The 23,429-nt window shown below is 41.8% G+C and overlaps 1 protein-coding gene across 2 annotated transcripts; it reads right to left on the bottom strand.

Annotated features, from left to right (window-relative positions):
- Positions 1–61: 61 nt before the first annotated feature.
- On the bottom strand, positions 62–23,423 carry NUDT4 (nudix hydrolase 4). Of its 2 annotated transcripts, none has more exons than XM_006154830.3 (5): positions 23,197–23,423; positions 8,051–8,161; positions 6,529–6,573; positions 2,819–2,906; positions 62–2,518 (listed from the first exon to the last, which is right to left on the bottom strand). In XM_006154830.3, the coding sequence occupies exons 1-5, from the start codon at positions 23,293–23,295 to the stop codon at positions 2,316–2,318; spliced, it is 546 nt and encodes a 181-aa protein (XP_006154892.1). In that variant the 5' UTR covers positions 23,296–23,423; the 3' UTR covers positions 62–2,315. The 2 variants fall into 2 exon arrangements, with proteins under 2 accessions (XP_006154892.1, XP_006154893.1); XM_006154831.3 differs by having other exon boundaries at positions 2,819–2,903.
- Between the last annotated feature and the right edge of the window lie 6 nt (positions 23,424–23,429).

Below are 23,429 nucleotides of genomic sequence, written 5' to 3'. Positions count from 1 at the left end.
TTTATTGAACTTCCCCACAGAAAAGCACAAATGACAGTCCCAGCTCTGCAAAACTCTGGAGGGCTGGGATAGTAGACTCTGTTATCTGTAGTAGATTTAACTGTTTAGGCCTAGAAATGTTGGTTTTTCTCACTCGAAATAATCTCTCCTTGGGGCCTTTAATTTTGTTAGGCTAGGCTCCAGAAGAATGGTGAAGAACACCTCATGTAAAATCTGTACTCTGTTGCATCATACAATTTTTTGCTAGCTGCATAGACTAAAGACAGGTGGATGGTTAAATGGCACTGAAGAAAATCCTGACCCAAATGGCACTACGCAGTCCAAATGTTTCTGACCAAAGAAAATTATACAACAATATTTATAGGATAACTTTTAAGAGATGGTTGACATTAATACTGTACATATTTTACATGTCAAATACATAGTCCGAGAGTTTATAAAATAAGTTCATGCATCATTACCTGTAAGAATATCATGTACAAGATAAACACCCCCCCTCCCCCCCCCAGGTACTTGTGACAGCATTTCAGGTGGAAGTAGTCTTATATACAAAAACAATCCAGTTTCTCTGCTGTGTTAGACATATAATTTAAAGAAATTTCAGAGATTACTAAGGAAAAAAATCTTAGTCATTGAAGACTGATAGAAAGTGTCAATTTGTGGGATTTTCAAATGTTTCCTTTTAAAAAAACACCCAGAATACACAACCTCTGTACAAAGAAAAGTATAAAAATTCTGGCTGATCACATTTGATCATACTGCATAATTTAGAATGAAATGTCACTGGTTAAAAAGTTTTTCTACTCATTTCTTTGACAGCATTAATTTGTGAACTACTGTTTATATTTAGTTCAGCTGCATTTATGGCACAAGATCTCATTTTCAAAATGGCACCAATTTTCCTTAAGTGTAACAGCACTCTTATTTATAGCAGCAATTGATAGAGTAGATATTTTAACTCTATTTTCTACCTTATACTCACTAGTCACTATTTACAAAAGGCTGAAGTTTACATAAAAAATGATCTTTCACTATCTCTAGCACACACCTTTGTTAAAAGGTTTCTCCTCCGACCTCACTTCGGCCTTGTATGGGGAGTGCAGCAGTTTCAGACAAGTACCTATGTGTTTTAGATGGGATTCTTGATTTTGAGTATAAAGAGCAGTGTAAGATGAAATAATTCTGAGTTCAGGTATGTTCCAGTGCCCCCAAAGTTAGTTATGTGACATAGTACCTATTAACGACCTACAAAAGATGAGACATTCTAAGGTGCCCTGACAGCCTGTAACAGCTGATCACAAGAAGGCCAGCTTACTGGGCTGTGAGGCAGCCATCATCGGCATGGAAGGTTGGACTCCATCCTGTGGTAGGCTGGTAAACACAGAAGTGTAACTAAGATGGTGTTACTGCATTAGAAAACTGGAAACGGGTTTTAAGAGCAATTTACATTGAGGGAAATACAGTTCCTAAGGTACTCTGTGCAAAGAGAAAGGGAATTGGCAATTGAGCATGCTAAATCAAATTCCATGAATACAGCTTTCATGGTAACATGTATTTACTACATGCATTTTGCTAACAATATTCCCCTATCAATCACTAACTCTAGAGAGTTATATACTTGCTGTAGAGAGTTAAATACTTGCTGTAGTTTATTATTGAGTTATGGGGGAAACAGCCATATCAAGTAACTAGTGACATAATATCAGTTGTGCAAATTCAGACAAATGAGTTGACAGATTTTGAAAAATGGGAAATTAAGTCTCGTCAAAATAGTTATTGGACCATGCAGAAGTCAGTCCAAATCTGCAATTCATGAATTAAAATTGTGATCCTATCAAACAAGTTTCAGGGTGGATGGATTTCTTTAACTCCAAAAGTATTTTCCATTCATTCCCACCACAGAAGGGGTTATTGAATACATTAATGCTGTGAATGAAAAAATAATTTAGGGGGAAAATATGCCCATAAGTAATTTGATCTGACTAAGCAAACTACAGACTGATGCCAGATAGATTAAAAAAAAAAAAAAAAAAGGAAAAAAATGCTGTGAAAAAGAACCAAAAGAACATGGGGGGAGGGGGGCACAGTTAAGGCATCTAAAAAAAAAATCCGCATGGCTTTGGCTTATTAAAATATTTTACACTATTTAAAAAAAATTCTTTTGAAAGCATCTGAAAAACATGCAAATTGTTTGAAAACCCTGCATGGCAAATTCAGACAGTTTGCAAGTGTCATTCAGACGTTTACCAAGGAAGATAATGAAGCCTCTCTCCTCATGAAGAGTGCCCTGGTGGGAGAGGCCATCCCAGTTCTCTCTATCTTACACTAGAGGGCAGCCCGGAGGTCTGTGCGGCGGTTACAAACAAGGCATTACTCTCTGGAAGGGAGGGGACTGTGGAATTGCCATTGGTTGGGGAACAACCCAGCTTGAGTTTTTCCAGATACTCGGCATGCACAGGCTTATGACACTGGAGGACTTTGATGGCATCTTCCACCTTGAACCACTCTCTCTTCCTTCCTGCAGAATAGTAGGACATTGGTTAGTTCATACTCAACACAGTCTGTTTCAAAAAGTGAGCCATATATTCCTATTAACAGTGTCCCCTGCTTCCCTGGACAAAATGACACATCTTTGCGAGATGGCTTAGATAATATCATGTTGAGGGAGAATTTCAAGATATTTAAAACACAGAGATGTATATTCCTTTTCCCTCCTCTAAAATAAAACTAACCAAAAATAATTTCAGATGGAAGTTGGATTCAAGTATTTGGTATCTGAATTGAGAGACTCCAGACAGTGAAAGGAACAGGAACTTACCTATATTAACAGAATCTTCCCAATCTTCTAGTATTTCAGTGACTGTAAGAACATAAACATATGTTCTGTGCTTTCGGTCTTGATTCTGCTTGAATATAAAAAGAAAAGCATTTTAATCTCCAGGAACTAGCCATGGGTACAACAGAGTTGGTTCTGGCCCATGCTCGTGAATGCGGTCTACTCCCCACCCCTGGCACAATTCTTGGGTGTTTGTTCCAGTAAAACACCTCAAAGTTAAAAGGATAAAAGATTGAAATAGGAGCTTTACCACCAATGGTGAATTAATTCCCAATATTAAATTTTTAAGTTTATGGAAATGGAAATTAAACTACCAGTTTATTTAGGTGCAAAACATTTTGAAATCCATGTATGTTCCATAATGTCTTTTCATTAAAAAAAGTCTTAAGGTTGAATGGAATCTATATTAAAAGAACTGTATTCCTGTAGTCTTTATCCTAGGTCCTAGTCCCTGGGGCTAATTCTGACTCTGGTCTCTCTGGCTGCTAAGAGGTATGTGTTTCTCACCAGAGACAGAGGGAGAGGAGAAAGCACCCTTCACAGAGAATAGTCACACTGCAATCCCGTCTTCATCTCTCCTTCCTTTCAGGATTTTGGGCATGCACACAAACATATCTGGTGTTTCTCAAGCCACTTGGTCTGGGACTTGAACTATGAGGTTGGGTCAGCCATTGGAGATCTGGCCACCTTAACCTTCAGGCCATGGAGCCAGCCCTTGAGAACCTTTAAATGCTATGGAAAATTGCTTCCTACAGGACTTCTGTAGAGCAAGCAGACCCAGTTCCTTGAGAACACTCTTCTTAGAGGTTTATTAAGATGCACATAAAGTGCATCCCTACCAACCTAGACTAGAGCTTTTTATAAGTGACAGCAACTCAATTAGTCTGGGGATGAACCCTAAAGTGTTGGAATTTTTAAAGTCCTTAGATAAACTGATTTGAGAAATACCTAGGTTAGCTCATTTCTGGAATATCCTGTAGTCCTAGACTTGCTTGATTTTTACTCGTATTAAAATTGTCACTTAGACTTGTCTCTAGGTTAAAAATTAAACACAAGTTGGCTTTCAGATCCTGAAAAGTTCGGCCCTGTTGCTACAGTACAATTTAGATAATTACTGATTTTTCTTTCTAAAGAAAACTGAACACATTCACTTAAAACAGTACATTACATCTTTGGAAAGAATAGAGAACAATAAATCAGAGACTTCTCATTTAAAACCTTACTTTTCACTATTTTTAAGAATTGGTTGTTCTTGGGAACCAGCAGTTAGCGTAATGGCTATGTCGCTGGACTCCCACGTAGTCAACTGCGGTTCCCGTCTCGCACCTGGTGGCTTAAAACTCATGCCGGGCGCGTGTGTGTGCGTGCCCAAGATCCCGAGAGGAGAATGGAGGAGAAGGGATTGCAGCGTGACCATCCCTTCTGGGGGGTGATTTCTCGCTTTCTGTCTGTCTCTGTCTGGCGAGCACATGCGCCCTGTAGCGAAAACCTTCCCCCCAAAAAAAGAGAGAGAGAGAGAAAAAAAAAGAATCTGTTGTTCTCTGGCAAACAGATTTACTGTGATGCATTCACAGATTCACAGATTTATTAAAATCAGTGGAGTGAAGTGGACAAGGCAATTCTAATTCTCCTCTTATATTATTTTGTTCATTTGTTCTTTTTAAAAGTTACCCCCCTTATATTTTCTAAAAGTACATTGATATTTTCTGTTAAAACACTATTTGTAAGGTACTTAATAGTCTTTGTTACCTTCCAATATTATATAAGCTTTATTATGTGAAAAGTTTTCCTCAAAAAAACTTGTCAGCATATTGACAAATGTATTATTTACATTACAATATTGGAATCAGAATTTGAATCATAAAAAAAAAAAAAATTACGTTTTTTTCAGTTTAACCAGGAGATGGTGCTGTTCAACTGGGAAAGGCAAGTGCTGAGTTCTGGAAAAGTCTGAAGAGTACCTTATAGACTTCACTTTTTTAAAGAGGTTTTTGCCCTAGGGCACTTGTGTGGGTCTGGGAAAACAAAGACAGTAAGGAGAGAGTAAGTGAGAAATCACCCCCCGGGAGGGGGGATGGTCATGCCACGATCTCTTCTCCTGGGATCTTGGATACACGCACACATGACATTTTCAAGCTCCTGAGTCCAGGACTGGAATTGTGGTCAGCCATGTGGAGGTTCAGTGACATAACTGCTAAATCTGCTGGTCTCAAGGACTTTATTAATGACTTTAGTCAGAATCAACCAAGTGCTATGTAGTTGAGTTTTCTGATTTCTAAAAACTTAAAAAAAATAAAATTTTAGAATCCACTAAGAAGACTGAGCTAACCTAATAGTGTCTTTTAAAAGGAAAGTTACCATGTTTCTGGTATACTATATATGTTGGTTTGAATTTGGGAAGAAAATGTACTTGGGAATAGCATGGATCTCAGAATTGGACCTTCCTTGGAAACCAGCAGTTAGCGTAATGGCTATGTCGTTGGACTCCCACGTAGTCAACCGCGGTTCGCGCCCCGGACCCAGTGGCTTAAAACTCACGCCGGGTGCATGTGCGCCCAAGATCCCGAGAGGAGAAGGGATTGTGCCATGACCATCCCCCCGGGGGGTGATTTCTTGCTTTCTGTCTCTATGTCTCTCTCTCTCTGTCTGGCGAGCGTGTGTGCCCTATAGAGAAAATCTCTCAAAAAAAAAAAAAGAATTGGACCTTCCTTTCTCCCTGCCTTCTATGAAGTACCCACCAACTTTCAAATCCCTTCACTGGAAATTCTGTTCTGCCCTCAGTAGAGATTATATGGGAAAAGAAGCACCTACCATCTACTCCACAAAACTGAGGTGTTTTTTTGGGAGGGAAAGGTTTTTGCTATAGGGTGCATGTGCTCGCCAGAAAGACATAGAAAGAAAGTGGAAATCATTCCTCCGGGTGGGGTGGGGAAGCCACGCCGCAATCCCTTCTCCGTTATCCTCTCGGGATCTTGGGCATGCACACACACGCTCCTGGTGTGAGTTTAAGCCACCGGGTCCAGGACTTGAACTGCAGTCGACTACATGGGAGTCCAGCGACATAGCCATTACGCTAACTGCTGGTCCTGAACCTGAGTTTTTTATGTTCAGTCTTTTAAGGATAAAGTCAATACATATGAGGAGGGTCTTCAAAAAGCTCATGGAAAATGCTTCTTATGGAAAACTACTCATGAATTTCCAAATTTGCACCAAAACAAACTCAGTCTAATTCAAATGTACCAGAAACATTTTAAAGTTTCATTTGAAGATAATGTGAACATTTCCAGACAGAACCTACAGGTGATACCACAGTAGTTCCCAAAAGCTACACCTGGGACTGGCAGTGTCACAATGGTTAAGGCACTGGACTCCCATGGTTTGAGTCCTGGACCTGGTGGCTTGCTTTTTCCCTCTCTGGTCAAATTATGGTGAACTAAGATAAATCTTTCTGTGTCTGTGCCACTGTACTGTCTAACAAAAGTCATTATTACCATAATAATGTTGTATAAAACCAATTGTATATGAAAAGGTTAAGTGTCTTTTACTTTTCTTCTTCCTAATCCTTATGACTGACTTACCTACTGATGGTTTTAGAGGAATAACTGGTTCAGGCTGCTGCCAAATTACCTGGCTCTTGAGAAGAGAATCACTAGTACTATGATCAGCAAGGGGGGGTTACTTTTGTAACTCACCTCAAATATGCCCAGAAGTCTGCCTAATTTTCCTCTGACTCCAGCCTATTGAAAAAGGAAAAGTGTAAAATGTTCAGCTTTTCATAATAATGAAATTAACATAACAGTTACATGTCCCAGCCGTGGTGTCATAAATGTAGCACGGCTGCCTAGGTCACTGGCAGCTGCATGAGGGGTGTGGGTTTGATTCCCAGAACGACCTGAACACCGAGCTGCAGCTGCATGTGCCGGTGGTCCTGGCTGGTTGGGAGGCCAGCCCTGAAGGACTGCAACACAGAGACACTGGCAACAATGCCTACTTCAGTCTCGCTTCCTTCCGCCCACTGTCTTCTCTCTCATTAAGGAAAGTTATATTCTGGCTATTTCAATGTTTTAATCTCAACACAATAGGACCTCCTCTATACCACGTCACTACCTTTCTGCTTTGGTGAAGTTTTTGTGCCAAGATTCACAAGCTCTGGTTTGCTATAAATCACGGCTTACTTGCTTTCACATATAACTTCCTACGAAATTTATTGTTGTTTATTCTGTAAGTGGAAACACTAATCAAAAATGAGACTTTCTACCAATTTGGGACCAATGTCATGAATGGAAACAGACTTTTCTATATGAACAAATAAGTCTTCTCCCTTAAAGATAGTGGCTCCTTGCATCTTTTTCATGGCTTGGGAGATTGAATTCTCTCCATAGGACACCCTTCTACTCACTTGGCACAGTAACAGACTGACAAGAATTTCATGTATTCCCCGTTCAACTGAAATCCACACAAACTCACAGGTTGGTACCTGCTGTTCCCTCTGCCTCTGCTGTGTTCTTCCCGCAGGAAGCTGCTCATCCTTGGAGACACGTCTCTCTGAAACCCTTCTTATAGTGCCCAAAGCTCAGTGAGAGCTCTAGCAGCTGCTTCCCCCTCATACCAGAATTCCTGTCTAGTAACTTCATGTGGCACTTTTGCCTCTAAAAAAGCAAGTCCTATCATACTGACCGTGGGGAGACAAGCAGGTTGTGTTTATTTTTGTGTATGACTATGTGCCACATTGTACTGAGTTTTAAGCCAAAACAGGTAAAATAAAAGCAAATTGTTTCCTACTTGTTTGAAACAGAATTACAGCCGATGATTGATGCCTCTGGCTTTCTTGTTCAAAGTAATGCTTTGCTTTTAGGCAAGATCATTTTATACATCAACCATTAAAGAAACCAACCAAACCAACCAAGCAAACGAGAAATCCAATCAGCATGCAGTGGTGGCAGATTATACAATTCTGGGGGTCTCCTACGTTGATTTTTGTTCTAGCTTACCAGGTAGAGAAAATACCTCCTTAGCAAAATGCTAACTTTAGCTGTGTTCAAAAATGTTGCATCAGACAACACAAAAGCACTCCTGTGACCTGCCTGCCTTCTTGCCTTCTCAGTTGTGTACCCAAATGCTTCTTTGTTAATTAAACCTCACACAGAAGACCTTCCTATAGAACATGAAAATACAGTTTGTGTGAAAGGAGAACAAGTAACCTATCCATCTCACCTCCTCATAGACTTCCCTCACAGCAGCACCGCCGGGCTCCTCCTCAGGCTCCATTCCTCCTCCTGGGACAATCCACTGGTCTGGATACCGACTGCTACTCACCAACAGCACCTGCAAGATCCAGTTACCGTGTTATTTCCAGCTGAGACATGCTATGGACATAGACATTCTCAAACGTCTGCAAAGCTGCCACTCTACTGTAGATAATCCATTTTTAAGTTTCATTAGAATGATTTGGAGCACACATTACACCACAAAAAAAGCCAACTGACAGCCTTTGTAAATACCATCTACCTGAAATCAGAATTCAATATTCACACGGTCACATTACTAAATCATTCTGTATCTAATGAAAATATTTAAATGACCAGATTCAATTAATAAACATTTCAATTCTTATATAATAAAAGATAAAAGGAGAGACTTGGTTATTGGCCCAAGAGCTGAATGCACTGAGGTCCATGGTTAAATCAGAAATTCTTTAGTCAGAAAACTTTTTTTTTTTTTTAATTGGCTATGGGTATGTGTGCTCACTAGGACTATGGTGGGTAGGGGTGGGGGGCACGTGGGGGAGAACCCTCCACAATCCCTTCTCCATTTCTCTCTCCTCTCCGGATTTTGGGTCCTGGAGAACAGCAAGGTTGCCCATGTGGAACCCAGCCACCTTCACCAAGCCATGGGCTGGTGCTATGTCTATCTTAAATAAAAACATGTCGGCCACGATAGGTTGAAATGCACTCACATTTAAAAAGAACTACAACAAAAAGGTCACGACAAACAATATGAAGGGTAATGTGTCTTAACCATCTTGAATAAAATTGTTTCAAATTGCCTTAATATATTACTTTCAGGTAAACTTAAGCAGTTCTCCCTGGAAAAGCACATCAAGTCTGAACAATCTTTAGTCTCCAGTATGTGTAGGGTTGTTCTTATAGACAGGACAGCATTTCTGCCCGCCCTCTTCCCTCGCTACTGCCAGGAGCTGCTGGCCATGAGAGCTCCAAGCCAGCACACGTGTCCTCTCCTACTTAAGGTGAGCTGCAAGAAACTCAGCAGTCCCCAGCAGAGAAGTTTCTGGCAGACAGTAATTCAGCAACTCCTACCTCTTCTCTAAACCCTGAGATAAAAGAAAGCAAATACTCTCTCAGTATGTAACATATTTTAACACCCTGGTTAGAAAAGCAAGATATCTTTGCCTATGGACATGCCATCACTAAGGGCGATGATCAATTAATGCTGAACAGGTCAACACAGCATCTCTAGTGTTTGTTTGTTTTGAGGGGGGCACAAAGCTCCAAGGTGGGGGGTGGGGAAGCACATCCTATGGGGCAGAGTCAGGTTGTAATCCCTTCTCCTCTAGTTCTCCCTCCTCTTGGAATATTTCTCAAGCCACCAGTCTAGGACTTGACCCTACAGTCACGTTAACTACCATACCATGTGCTGCTGGCCTTCTCATTCTTCATGTGGACAGGGTTCCATTCCTCCCACCAGCATCACTCCTTCAAGAGCGTAACTGACAAACCCAGATATGCAGTGTGAAGTCACCTAATTGTTGTTAGCAAAGCCTTAGCAGAAATACTAATGGCTGACATTGATACCCTTGAGTCCAACTACAGCGATACAAATGAAATGTAAGATGGCCTGAAATTTAAGCTTTTAAAAAATTTATTTATTTATTTTAATTTGACCAGAAAGGGACAGAGTGAGTGAGAGGAAGAAAGTAAGCCACTACTAGGTCTGGGACTTGAACTGTGGTTGGCCAAGTAGTAGTCTAGCACCCTTAACCGTACTACCTGCTGGCCCGTAAATTTAAGCTTTTTAAAGTTTTATCAAGTAGGCCTTAAATATAACATTACAAACTAAAAAGCCAGAGTAAGCACATCGAGCAGGTTATCAGGATGGGTTTGAATGTGGTAGTGTAACTGAATATAAAACCATAACCAAGGTGTATTTTATTCCCAGATACCGAAAACAATGTCCTAATAAATAAGTTACCACGGGACCAGCAGTTGGCGTAATGGCTATGTCACTGGATTCCCATGTAGTAAACTGTGGTTCAAGTCCTGGACCCAGTGGCTTAAACTTTCACCGGTCTCGTGTGTGCCCAAGATCCCGAGAGGAGACTGGAGGGACTGCAGCATGGCCACCGCTGCCCCCCTCCCCTGGGGGAGATGATTTCTCACTTTCTGTCTGTCCCTGTCTTTCTGACGAGTGCACGTGCCCTTTAGCAAAAACCTCTCCTAAATAAATAAGTTACCTCTCAGTGCATCAGTTTCCTTGTCTGAAAAGAGAAACTAAGCTTAGTTTATAATTACGATTAATAACGAAAATGAGAATTAACAGTGAAATGAGGGGTGAAAAAAATATATCAACAACACTCTGGAGGGCCAGGTTAGCCCCCAGCTTAGTGTTAGGATCCAACATGATTGACAGCAATTTTAATACAGCCCCAGGGTTTGGGGAAAAAGAAATAAAAACAAACCACCAGGTGGCATGGAGGTTCAAGTGGCTGGATTCCACATGGCCCAGTATGTGTTCCCCTGTCCTGGGCCCTGCAGCTTGAAAACCACACTGGCCATGTGTGTGCCCAAAATCCTGAGAGAAAAATGAGAAGGGACTGTGGCATAGCCAGCCCCCCATGGAGGGATTTCTCTGTTTTTTCTCTCTCGTGTGTACATGTGCCCTATAGCAAAACCTAAAAAAATAATAAACAGGAACTACTGCTTCTGATTTAAGAATTAGAAGCCTCTTTCTGGCTGCTGGTATGGATTAGGGATAACCTGGTTTTTGTTGCCTAGATGAAATTCTTTCTACACAATTCTATACTCCCTAAGCAATTTCCTTGATTACCTTCATAATGAAGATAGGACTGGTACAGAAGGCTAGCCACTGGAAAAGGGTGCCCTCATTTAGTAAAGAGAGAGTTTCAAAACCATAGTTATTTCAAATGTTTGCATTCTGAAAAAATAAAATTTGAAGGTATTATCAAGTCAATGACAATTATGTTCCCAATTCTCTAAGATGGTAGTTAAGACAAATTCACGAAGGGTTAAAAATGTTGAAAAAACCATTAGTATAATCTATTTCTGCTTTTCTGAATTATTCAAGCTTCAGATTTAAAATCGAAGCGTTACAGGACATCAACATTTGGCTAAACTCTTCTTCTCCAGTCAGTTGTGGGAACCCCTGCATGGTTAAACATCTCTCTTCCATAAATTACTTTTTAGAAAGCCTCATGACAATGTATCTACATAAATCTAAGTGATTTAACCTAACCCAATAATTTATCATACAAGAATCTCTTGACATGCTAGAAAGATTAGATTTAAACCAACTATTAACTTCAAATCTGTCTTTCCCCAAAATGATCGATTTTAATGAGTTAATTATTATCTATGGTTTGGCAATGGTCAACATCCAAGCTACTAGTTGAAAGGAGATTTGTTAATATCCATCTTTTTTGTGATGGTAGTTTCAAAAACCATGGTCACCACCAGTATCACACCTTTAATTTTTGCTATAGAGCACACATGCTTATTGGGGAGAGACAGAGAGGGATAGTGAGAAAGCATCCCCTAGGGGAGACAGCACATTGCAATCCCTTCTCCTTCCTCCTCTCAAGATTTTGAGCATGCACGTGCACAAATATGCAAACGCACATGCTCAGCGTGTTTTTCAAGCCACTTGGTCTGGGACTTGAACTATGCAGTTGGCCATGTGGTATCCAGCTGTCTTAACCTCTACACCATCTGCTGGCCCCATATGATTTTTTAAGATGAAGAAAAATTCAACTGCTTAGTCTACTATTCCTATTTCATACTCATATTTCAAGTGCCACATATTGGACCACACTGGGCAGCAATGGTCCGCTGCCTCTTAGAGGCAAAACCTTTACAGAGCAGGTAAAACCACTGCCTACCTATCAGGCTATTCCCATGCAGGAGTCCCACTTAAAGCTCCATGCAAGAGAAAACCAGAATTATGAACACTGGGCTAGGCCAGAAGTATCACGTACAAGGCATCCAAACCTAATCCATGCAACTTTTATACTTATAATCTGTCCTGATGGATAGGACAGTCTAATCCTGTCAAATAATAACTAGCATAAATTCTCCAGCTTACAGAGAAGCACTCTGAAGAAAGAAGCTGTGGATTTTGCCCTGTATTTACTAACTTTGTTATACTGAACAAAGAATTTCATGTGATGGAAAGATGAATGTACATGTCTTCCCCTCGAGAGCTATTTTTGGAGGTGGGATGGACAGCAAAGTTACATCACAGGTTTAATATTTTGTGGTGAAAAACACCATGGAAATACAGATCTATATAGACCTATAGACAATAGACCACGTGTAAGTTCTGGACAAGTGATTTAGTCTCGTGCAACAACTTATCCAAGAGGCCTCTGACAATAGAAAGATTAAAGTTGATCAAACCATTGATTTCCAATGTATTGTCCCCCCAAAATGATCACTTTCAATGGGTAATTATTATCTATGGTAGAGAAATGATTGACATCTGAACTACGATCTTAAAGATGTGCTGGTGATGGGTAGAGATTTGAAAACCAGTATATTTACGTTTGGAAGGGAGAGGGGAAGACAGTGATTAACAAAGAGCTAGAACTGAGGGCTACACTCCACAGAGTAGTTGAACTGTGGACAGAATCATGCCAGGAGTGGGATAGCAGTACTGTGACTACCTGGGGTCTGTCAAGGGTATGCAAGACTGGGAGCACATAAACCACTCTTAGCACTAAACTAACATGGATGATAACTTGGTACCACTTTGGAGGATATTTTGTCTGCAGGCAGCCAGCAGAAAAAATAACTGCTTTTAGGTTGAGCTTGAAATGAAAACATGTGAACCTTTTTTTTTTTTAAGAGAAAGATTTTTTTATATAGGGTGTGTATGCTTGCTGGAGAGAGAAAGAGAGATAGAAAGCAAGAAATGACCCCCGGTGGAGATGGTCACACTGCAATCCCTCTTCCTCCATTTTCCTCTTGGGATTTTTTGGCACGCATGTACGGACACACGCCTGGTGTGAGTTTTAAGCTCCCAGGTCCAGGATTTGAACCGCAGTCGACTATGTGGGGAATCCAGCGACGTAACCATTATACCATCTGCTGGTTCCGTAAACCTGTCTCTTATTTTCTAAGTACCTACTACCTATCTCCAAAAGCCTTCTTATCTGCACTCTCTTATAAGAATTACAGAAGCCAAGATGTGGCACAATGATGGAACTGCACCCACATGGATTAGCACCTCAGGGCCTCCCTGCACAATCTGGTACATGTGCCCATTATCAGGCTGGCTCAGACTGGGGCTAGATCACAGCATGAAGACCTTGGGGGTGCCCATCTCTCATGGAAGAAATATAAAGGTTACAAATATGAAAGCATTTTAGGTTTCAGCATTACAGCCTCATGACCACTTTTTGTTCCAGAAAAGGGTTTCACCAAATTAAAAAGCCTAGGATGGGATTATAGGCCCAGAAGTGGTGGTGGTTGAGCCTTATCTGATTTCAGGATCACTGTATTAAGCCAGATATGATGGCCTGTGCCTGTAATCCCAGCAATTGGGGAGGCTGAGCAGGAGGATGGACAAAAGACTGTCTAAAACCTCTCTCTCTCTCTCTCTCTCTCACACACACACAGTGATAGGCTGCATTATAGCGGTAAACTGTCACTTCAGAACTATCATGAAATCAGAAAGAAAGTTGTTCTGTTGAAGTCATTGGAATTTGTTAAAAATGAAAACCATCAGTCTGGATTTTTCTGGACTAGACTTTCTGGACTAGATTATTTTAGAACTACAAAACTCAATCCAGCACATAGGGCCACTGGTGTGGTGGTTAAGATGGCAGGATCCCACATGGCCGACCATGTGGTTTGAATCCTGGACTTGGTGACTTGAGAAAAATGCTGAGTGCGTCTGTGTGCATGTCCAAAATCTGGAAAGAAGAAATGGAGAAGGGATTGTGGCATTAACACCCCTCATGGCAGGGTGGTTTGTCTTTCTGGCAGGCACATGTGCCATCTAGCGAATTTAAAAAAAAGCATGCATATAAAAATAACTAGAGGGGCCAGTGGGTGGTATGGAGGTTAACATACTGGATCACACATGGCTGACCACATGGTTTAAGTTCCAGACCCAGCAGCTTAAAAATCAAGCCAGGTGTGTGTGCATGCTTCAAATCCTGAGGAGACTGGAGCAGAAGGGATTGTGGTGAAGCCATCCCCTGAGGGGATGATTTCTCACATTCTCTCTCTGTCTCTCTTTCCGGAGAAAGTTCATGCACCCTACAGCAAAACTAAAACGTCCAAAAATTTAGACTCCATTTTTCAGGGGCCAAAATTCATATGGTATTGGCTAAGATCTACATATCTTCTCCCAGTTAAGTGTTTGTTTTTTTTTTTTTGGAGAGGTTTTTGCTATAGGGCACGTGCACTCGCCAGAGACACAGAGAGACAAAAAGCGAGAAATCACCTCCAAGGGGGGATGGCCACGCCGCAATCCCTTCTCTTTTCTCCTCTCGGGATCTTGGGCACGCACGCACACATGCCTGGCTTGAGTTTAAGCCGCTGGGTCCGGGACTTGAACTGCGGTCGACTATGTGGAAGTCCAGTGACATAGCCATTATGCTAACTGCTGGTCCCCCAGTTAAGAGTTTTCTAAGCTATATAAAAGATCTGATGTAATTAACTGTAGTTTTCCAATATAAACATTCAGACGATACCTTTCTGTTTGTACAAGAACTTTCTATTTGTACAAGAACTTTGAGACTGATGACTATCTGGCATAGTCAACTGAAACTTTGTTCTTCATATGAATTTATGGGATACTAGCACCCAGCAGATTCTTGCTAGGTATGTGCAGTCCTGTGTTGAGGATGGGGATACTGGGTTTGTGTTCTGAGAGATGTGTTACGTGATTTTGTTGTTGTGCAAATGTCATAGAGTGTACTGTAACCGAGATGGTATAGCCTAATATAGTCGTATGGGACCACTATTGTACATGGTGCCTCACTGATTGTTAGGCCACTACACTGCACATGACTTATACTCAAATTCTTGGCTATGTTACTCCTTGTCTACTAAATCCTTGGCCAAAAGGACAATTAATACCTTATCTTCTACACATATAGAAATAAAAATTGAAGTCTCAGCACAATTTATTATAAGGGCTCTTGGTTTGTTTTGGTGAAGGCATTTACTCAATCATAACAGCAGCAAACATAATGGTTGCTTTCCTTGCAATTATAATGATTTCAGATAATGGACAGCTGTTCCTATGCCCCTCCCACAGGCCCTGGAAGAATCTAAATCTACAGAACCATGTCATACAGCATTATTAATTACCCTCCCAGATGAATACTAATAGCCACCTAAACATCTCTCTAACATCCCTAAATCTACTAGAACTATAATTAGTGTGCTAATTAATACTCTAAAATGGTACCACTGCAGTGACAAAGATGGGTTATAAAAGTTCATTCAGTATGATATACACCAACAGCTGACAGAGGCACATAGTCACTCATAGGTTTGAAGTTTCTTTAACGGGGCCAGCAGATGGTGTAGCAGTTATGTTGCTATATTCCCACATGGTCAACCGTGGTTCAAATCCCAGACCCGGTACCTTGAAAATCATGCTGGGCGCCTATGTGTTGTGTGCCCAAGATACCAAAAGAATGGAGAAGGGATTGTGGCATGGCCATTCCCCTTAGAGGCTGATTTCTCATTTCCTCTGTCACTGTCTCTCTCCTGGAACTCATACACCCTAAGAAAAAAATCTCTTCTAAAAAAAATTCTTTACATTTCTGTGTGTATTTGATTTTCTGTATCTATCAAGATGGCAATTTGTCACATCAGTAATAAGATGATGGAGATGAAAGTAAATAATCAACCTTCCAGATGGCCAGGGCTGAGACCAAAGAAAAAAAACTGTGAGAGAGGCTCCTCATCCCTTCAGGTTGCAGGACCAGACTTGAGTAACTCAATCCCCTAGGCCAAAGCTCTTTAGAGTGGTGAGAAGTGAAGATATTCCTTCTTGATCAACCTGACCTTCACACAAGCTTTCCTCCCACTACACTATTGAACCTTACCCTCACTTTATCTGTGTTGGACCATTACCAGAATAAAACACCATTTACCCGGCACTATAAGTTCTCACACTGTCTTTAAAATTTTGCTACAAGACATATGAGCTCACCAGACAGCAACAGAGAGAGAAAGTGAGAAAGTGCCCCAAGGATGGCCATGCCACAATCCCTTTTCCTCCATGCTTGTTTCAGAATTTTCAGCATGTACATAGACTGCCTGGTGTGTTTTTCAAGCTACCAGGTCTGGGACTCCTGCAGCACAGATTACCATTTGGATCCAGTTGCCGTAACCACCATGCCACCAGCTGGCCTACCCTTGTCTTTTTCTACATACCTTTAACAAGGTATCAGTGTAAGTATTGATAGTCACTAGAACCAGCCCTGAGTCTTACAGGATGAAGGTTTGCCTGTGAAATAGAATGTTCTATTGTGTTGATTCTATAGTCTGGATTTCCCAAATGGTCCTCAGTGGGAATGTGTAAGAAAAGGTGAACTAAAAAATGCCATTCAAAGTCTATGGTCATTATGCCTTCAGAGGCTGGGAGTGTATGGGGTCATTAATCCTCCCTATGAAATGGCCCCAAGCTGAAATTTGTACTTCAGCTTTCCCCTTAAACTGCTATTGGTTATGGCTTGCTTCTGGGAACCACTAGATTACCGCTTCTGTTCCAGGATCGGATGCAAGGACTATCCGGAGAACCCTTTAAATGATCCCTGTATCTAAAGAATGAAGATTTTCATTTTGTGAACTGTAGCTATTTAGTGCTTGCTTTTTGTTTTCCCTCTCACATTACGATTACTCAAGATATTATGGTCAGTTAAGACCAGTTAACATACCAGTACTACAGGTAACTGTTCATAAAAATTTAGCAGAAATTAAGCATATTAAGAACACTCACTATGTGCAAACAGGCATTTAAGAAAACCATAGGCTAACCAGCTGCCTATGACTATTAAGCAGACTGGCATGGGCACACACCACATGATGATGTTTCGGCCAACAGTACTGTGTAAGCCAGAGGCCCCGTTACAGAGCATACAGGCTCGCCGCTAAGACTGTGTAAGTGCCCTCTAGGATAGTCACAAATGGACACATCAACTAATAATGCGCTTCTCAAAATCTATCTCCATTGTAAAATGATGTATGAGTACTACTTTTTAGAGGCATAGAGGATCAGAAATAGCAGTTCCTCCTGCTAAACTATGTACCTAAATCATTTTATATGGGATTGGTACGTGCACTATTACCAATAATTTAAAAATCGGATTGACCATGGCATTTTCTCCTAGCACACAGTGGTTTGAAGTGATAAGGTAAGCTTTTTCACAATTATGTAAACTTTACAGAAGTGGCTTCTCCTGAGGGAAGCAGCTGGTTTTGTGACCTAAGGTCCCCCCACCCACACCCTGGCCTTTTTCTTTCTTTCTTTTAAAAAATTTTTGCTGTAAGTTGGCATGAGCCTGCGGGAGACAGAGAAGGACAGCGAAAAAGCATCTCCCAGAAGGGGATGGCCACACCACACCCCCTTTTCCACTCTCCCCTCAGGATTTTGGGCACACAGGCACACATGCTTGATGTTTTTCAAGCTGCAAAGTTCAGAATTCGAACCATGCGGTAGGCAATTTGGGTTCCAGCTGCCTTAACTTTCATGCCATCTGCTGGTCCTAAGTAGCCCTTCTGTAGGTGCTGGAGGCACAAATGAAATTTGTGGCATTTCTGTCTTTAGAAGTTGATTCTTGAAAAACACAGGTTGAACTGAGCAGATCCACTTGTCATTATTCCCCAGTAAATATATTGGAAAATACAGTAGTATATTTTCTCTTCCTTATTATTTCCTTAATAACATTTTTCTCTGGCATACTTTGTTGTATGATATATAAAACATGCAAAATGTGTTTATTGGTTTTGTTACTGGTAAGGTTTCCAGTCAACCATGGGGCATTAAAGTTTTGGGAAGAATCAAAAGTTTGGCTCTAAGGGGTTGGCACTCCTAATGTCTGCACTATTGAAGAGTTTCCTGTATTTAATTTTGGTGATGAAGGAGAGATACACATGAAGCAAATTGTTTCAAGTATACATCTGAAAATGTTAAACTCTTGATTCTAAGTATCAAAAAGATATATAAAAAAATGCTAGTGGTCGCTAAACTCCCATGTAGTCAACTGAGGTTCGAGTTTAGGACCTGGTGACTTGAAATTCACTCCAGGTGCATGTGCATGTAGTGCCCAAGATCCCAAGAGGAGAACAGAGGAAAAGGGATTGCGGTGTGGCCATCCTCCCTGGGCAGGGAGGGTGATATCTCACTTTCAGTCTCTTTCTGGTAAGCGCATACACTATAGCAAAAACCTCTTTAGGAAAAAAAAAATGCTAGTGGAGGGCTAGCTCAGTGGTCTGATGGTTAAGGCAGCTGGATCCCACATGACTGACCCCATGGTTCGAATCCTGGCCCCAAAAGCTTGAGGAATACCAGGTGTACGTGTGAGCATACTGAAAATTCCAAAAGGAAAGATGGAGAAAGGATTAAAGCACGACCATTCCAGATGCAGAGTGGATTCTCCTGTCTCTGGCGAGTACATGCAACCTCTAGCAAAAACAAAACAAAAGAAAACTAGCGAAGATTTAACTGTGTTAATATTTCTTATTAGGATTGTTAGTTTTAGCATTCTGGTTTAGAATTCCAGGTTTAGTATTAGTTTAAGCATTCTGGTTTGGAGTTCTAGGTTTAGGATTAGGTTGAGACTTAACTTTTCAGATCAAGTCTCAATTTTACTGAATGAGTTTGTACAACTCGGAATTTTTCAGAGTCATATGTTCAGCACGATTGCAGGACCTCTGCAGAAGACACAGCCTCTGGCTTCAAGGAGCTTACAATCTAACTAGGAACAAGTCCAGTGAAGAGTAGTGATCATTTAAGACTGATTTGTTGCTGCCTCTCTCTTGGAACTATGTTTGGGTTCTACCCAGGATCAAGTCATTCCTATTCTCCCCTTAGCAGCCTAGCTTAGTTTGCTGCCAGATCATTCTTCTTAAGCTTGAGATACACCTAAAAATCTAAATGTTCTTTGTTCCATACTAAAAATGCTCTCTTGCTTAGCAACTTCAGCCTTATATTTAAGCTGCTTTGTTTAATCAACGATTACTCTGTTCTGTGCTATCCTAAGCCATAGCCCAACCAGACCACAACCCCAAATCTAGCTCTATTTGAGATGTTTGGGTCCTCTTTTCCCACTCATTGAAATTCAACTGAAATGACTCACACTGGATGTGAACCCAGAGCACCTAATAGCACATTTGCCTATCAGCCATGTGACTGACCGTCCTCCTCCAGAATATGGTTCTCAGGAGTTGAAATGTCATCTTGGCATTCCATGTTCAAATATACTATCATACATGCAAATATGTTCAATGGAATCCATTTGTGGTTACCTGTTTGTAAGGATATTGTCATCTTTTACTGTACAATCACAATACCCCAGCTCTCTATAGGACCACTGTTTGTGGACTTGTCTGGAAGACCAGCTGCTAAAACGGAGGGTTGTTTCCCTAGAGAAATAACTAAATAAAAAGGGGCAAAGGGCAAATGAACTTAACCTTTTAGCAACAAAAAACCTAGGGCCGGGACCAGCAGTTGGCGTAATGGCTACGTCACTGCTCTCCCACGTAGTTGACCACAGTTCGAGTCTCGGACCCAGTGGCTTAAACTCACGCCGGGCACATGTGCGTGCGTACCCAAGATCCTGAGAGGAGAAGGGATTGTGGTGTGGCCATCCCCCAGGAGGGTGATTTCTTGCTTTCTGTCTGTCTCTGTCTTTCTGGCAAGCACATTAGCCATATAACAAGAAATCTCTCAAAAAAAAAAAAAAAAAAAGGAAAAAAAACCAAAACAAAAAACAAAAAATACCCCAAAACCTAGGGCCAGAAGGTGGCATGCTGGCTAAGGTGCTGGACTCCCACATGGCCAACCATGGTTTGAGTCCTAGACCCAACAGCTTGAAAATCACGCTGGGCACACATTCACATGTGTCCAAAATACCCTTCGGGAGAATGGGGTATGGACCCTCTCCCTGGGGGTGACTTCTCACTTTCCCTTTTTCCTGGAGAGCACACATGCCCTGTGGCAAAAACTTAAACAAAAAAATCTGCCTGCTTCTGTGACCTTGGGACAAGTCACTTCAGTTACCTAATTTCTTCCTATACATATGCTAATACTTACCTCCAGGCCAAAAAAAAAAAAAAGATAAAATGGGAGAAAATGAAAGCTACCTCCAAAATACAACAGACTGCTGTTAGAAACACCTTTTTTCCTAGAACAATCTGTTCTAAAATAAGGATTTACTGAGAACTTCTGTACAGGACAGGCCAGATGGGAGCACCACATAGCTTTTTGGGGTCAAATAGCAATTACTTTCTTACTAAATTTATGCTGCATAAACATTTCATCCTCCAATAAAATGTACACTTCAATCTCCTAACCAGGATCAAGGTTCTTAACATAGTAGAGGAAAACACTTCTCACCTCTCAGCTAGAGGTGGGTTCAAGCTGGTTACATTCTATCCTTAGAAGGCTGGCACTGTAAAATGACCAGGAAACTAATATAGTTTATATTCTTTAATTGTCATGTACTAGAAACAGTTTCAACTATAACAACCACAGAAATGAACTCTGAGGAGCTAAACCAGATTTGAAGTTGCCTGTGTGTTTTATTCAGAGAACTCCAGAACCTTCCCTCAGGGCATAGCCTCTAACAAGCTGATTCACTGAAACTCTCAACCTACAGATCACCAGATTTACCAAATTTTACATAATAGATTTAATCTTTTCCAAATCTTGCACCTTACTCCATTTTATCTAATGGCACTATATTCTAGACTCAACCAGAGGCTATGGATTTAAGTCATTGCCTCTAGAGTAGACAGACTTTCTAAGCACAAAAATAATCTCTTCTGATTTTTCCTAAATCAGATTTCCAAGCTAACTCTCAGAAAATCTCACTCGTTCTACAAATTGCCAGCATCCAACGACTACAGGGCGGAACCTGTGCAAAGAGCTCAAGCCAGGAGTAGGGACTGAACCCTGAATTCTGACTCCAGCATTTTCTACTGTCATCTGGGCAAAGTGCTCATTTCAATTGTCTCTCACTTATTTAATGGACATAACTGGGGCCAGAGGGTGGCACATGGTTGAGGAACTAGACTCCTGCATGACCAACTGCAGTTCAAATCCCAGACCTGGGGGCTTGAAATTCACGCTGGGTCTGTGTGTGTGAATGCCCCAAACCCCTAGAGAATGAAGAAGGGACTGCAGATGACCATTCCCCACTGCGAATTATTTCTCACCTTTTCTCTGTCTCCTCTGAGAGCGCACACTCTATAGCAAAAATCTCTCAAAAACAAAAAAACAAAGGAATAACCAGCACTACCTCCCAGTGTTAAAGGAATTAAACGTAACAAACCTTGCTCTGGCAGTGCCTAGCACATTGTAAGCACTCAAGAATGGGTGAAACAATGGTGTGCAAGTCAGACAAGATCCTGGGTCTACCTTCATCTGTTTGGCTACTACAGTCTTTTTAATTCAAAGTTTCTTTTGCCCTCACAGGGCCCTATCCTCAAAGACCTTCTAGTCTTTTTTTTTGATAGAAGGCACTTAATGCTTGTTGACTTTTTTCACTTTCAAATGTTAAAAACCTTTCTCCTTAGAGTTTTTAGCTATCCTAAACAGACCCATTCCAAGATAGTTTTCTTCTGGAAACTCCTTAAGGGTTTAGGTTTAAAGCTTAAGGGCCCTCGACTGAGCACTGGTCAAATAACCTAAAGGTCTTGGTGTCCTTAAGCCACAAAAATAAAATAAAATAAACCAAACAAACCAAAAACCAAAACAAAGTAAGAGTTTGAAGATTTTCAAGCACTTGATCTGGTAAAAGAACGAGAACACCAAGCTACTGAGTGTATGTATATACTATGTAATACGCATTGTAACTACAGGGCCTAGTAATAAGGAAGCCATTAAATTCCCATCTCCAGCTTTAGCCTGCTATTTTATTGGACAGAGCCGGTTATGGAAGCACAACTCAGAATGCTAATTTTCCCTGTCTAATCCCCTAAGGAGTAGCAATGCTAAAAGATTTTCATCAGCAAGCAATTGAGAATTATTGCCCTATGCAAGTTTAAAACTGTGAGTTATTTAAAAAATAAATGTAACTGAAATGAGTAAAAAACCGCTCTCCGGGGAAGCCCCAAGGTCCTCGCTATCAACCCACTGCAGATGGGTAAATTATAGAAGACTCCTTCCCACATGTCAGGTCAAACAGCAAAGCCTTGACAAACAGGCCCGAGAGCTAGAGATTACGTCTGAAACACGGCAATTTTGCCCGTCTCTAGTCCATCTTCTCCCTTTGGGCGTTATTCCACATTTTTCACTGACCATCCTTTCGCAGTCAGAAAACTTTAAAAGAATGAGGCCGATTTTTAAATGAAGTTTATAATACCAACTGCTTGCGAGTTCATGGATCCACTTCAAAGAGAAATTGCCAATTGCCTATAGACCGACCGGGTTATTATTTTAAAGCACGAGGACTGTCTGCTACTCCACAAACACGCCTAGATTTAATCTGAAACCGCAAACCGCTGTAACATGGGAGGAAGAGGCAGGAAGGGCTCGGGCTGCGGCACTCACGCCATTTCTACCCTCTCAGTTGGCACTCGGGTTTATCCGGCTTTAAGCTCAATTCACAGGTTAAGATGGTGACTCTGCTAGGCGTGAGACCTCCACGGCCCGGGACCTCCCCGGGGCCAGGCGGCGTCTCGGCCTCCGGTCCTCACGAGGGCCCAGATGGAGCTCGTAGGGCTGGGCGAGCCCCTTTGTCTCCTCCACCAACCCAGAGAAAGGAAGGAAGAGGGGAGGGAGGAGGGACGCGGGAGGGGGCTAATCCCGCGGAGCGCGGCAGCCCCACGCAGGGTCGGGCGGGGACGGGGACGGGGACCCGGACCGCAGCCCACCCGCCCGGGCCGCCGCGGAGGGCAGCGTGCGCGCCGGCCGCTCACCTCGTCCTCCTGCTCGCTCCGGAAGCACAGGCACGCCGCCCGCTTCTTGAAGCCCTCGCGGTCATAGGTCCGCGTCTGGTTAGGCTTGAACTTCATCATAGAGGCAGGCTCTTGCTGCCGCTGCTGCTCCAGCCGCCGCCACGGGGGCCCGGCCGCCGCCACCCCGCCGGGGAGTGGGGTCGAGGACGAGTCGGGGCGCAGGGGCGCCGGGCGAGCAAGTGAGGGAGGCGACG

The sequence above is a fragment of the Tupaia chinensis genome, unplaced genomic scaffold, assembly GCF_000334495.1.
Source record: "Tupaia chinensis unplaced genomic scaffold, TupChi_1.0 Scaffold000423_1, whole genome shotgun sequence".
Classification (NCBI taxonomy): Eukaryota; Metazoa; Chordata; class Mammalia; order Scandentia; family Tupaiidae; genus Tupaia; species Tupaia belangeri.
The sequence above is the reverse complement of the archived record's forward strand: the minus strand, read 5'-3'. Positions and strand labels throughout refer to the sequence as shown.

Bases quoted from the DNA above. Each gene is read 5' to 3' on its own strand.
- NUDT4 (XM_006154830.3), bottom strand. From the start codon at position 23,295: ATGATGAAGTTCAAGCCTAACCAGACGCGGACCTATGACCGCGAGGGC. The intron at 8,162-23,196 runs GTGAGCGGCCGG...TGGATCTTGCAG, and splicing joins GGAGCGAGCAGGAGGACGAG to GTGCTGTTGGTGAGTAGCAG. The intron at 2,907-6,528 runs GTGAGTTACAAA...TTTATATTCAAG, and splicing joins GACTTCTGGGCATATTTGAG to CAGAATCAAGACCGAAAGCA.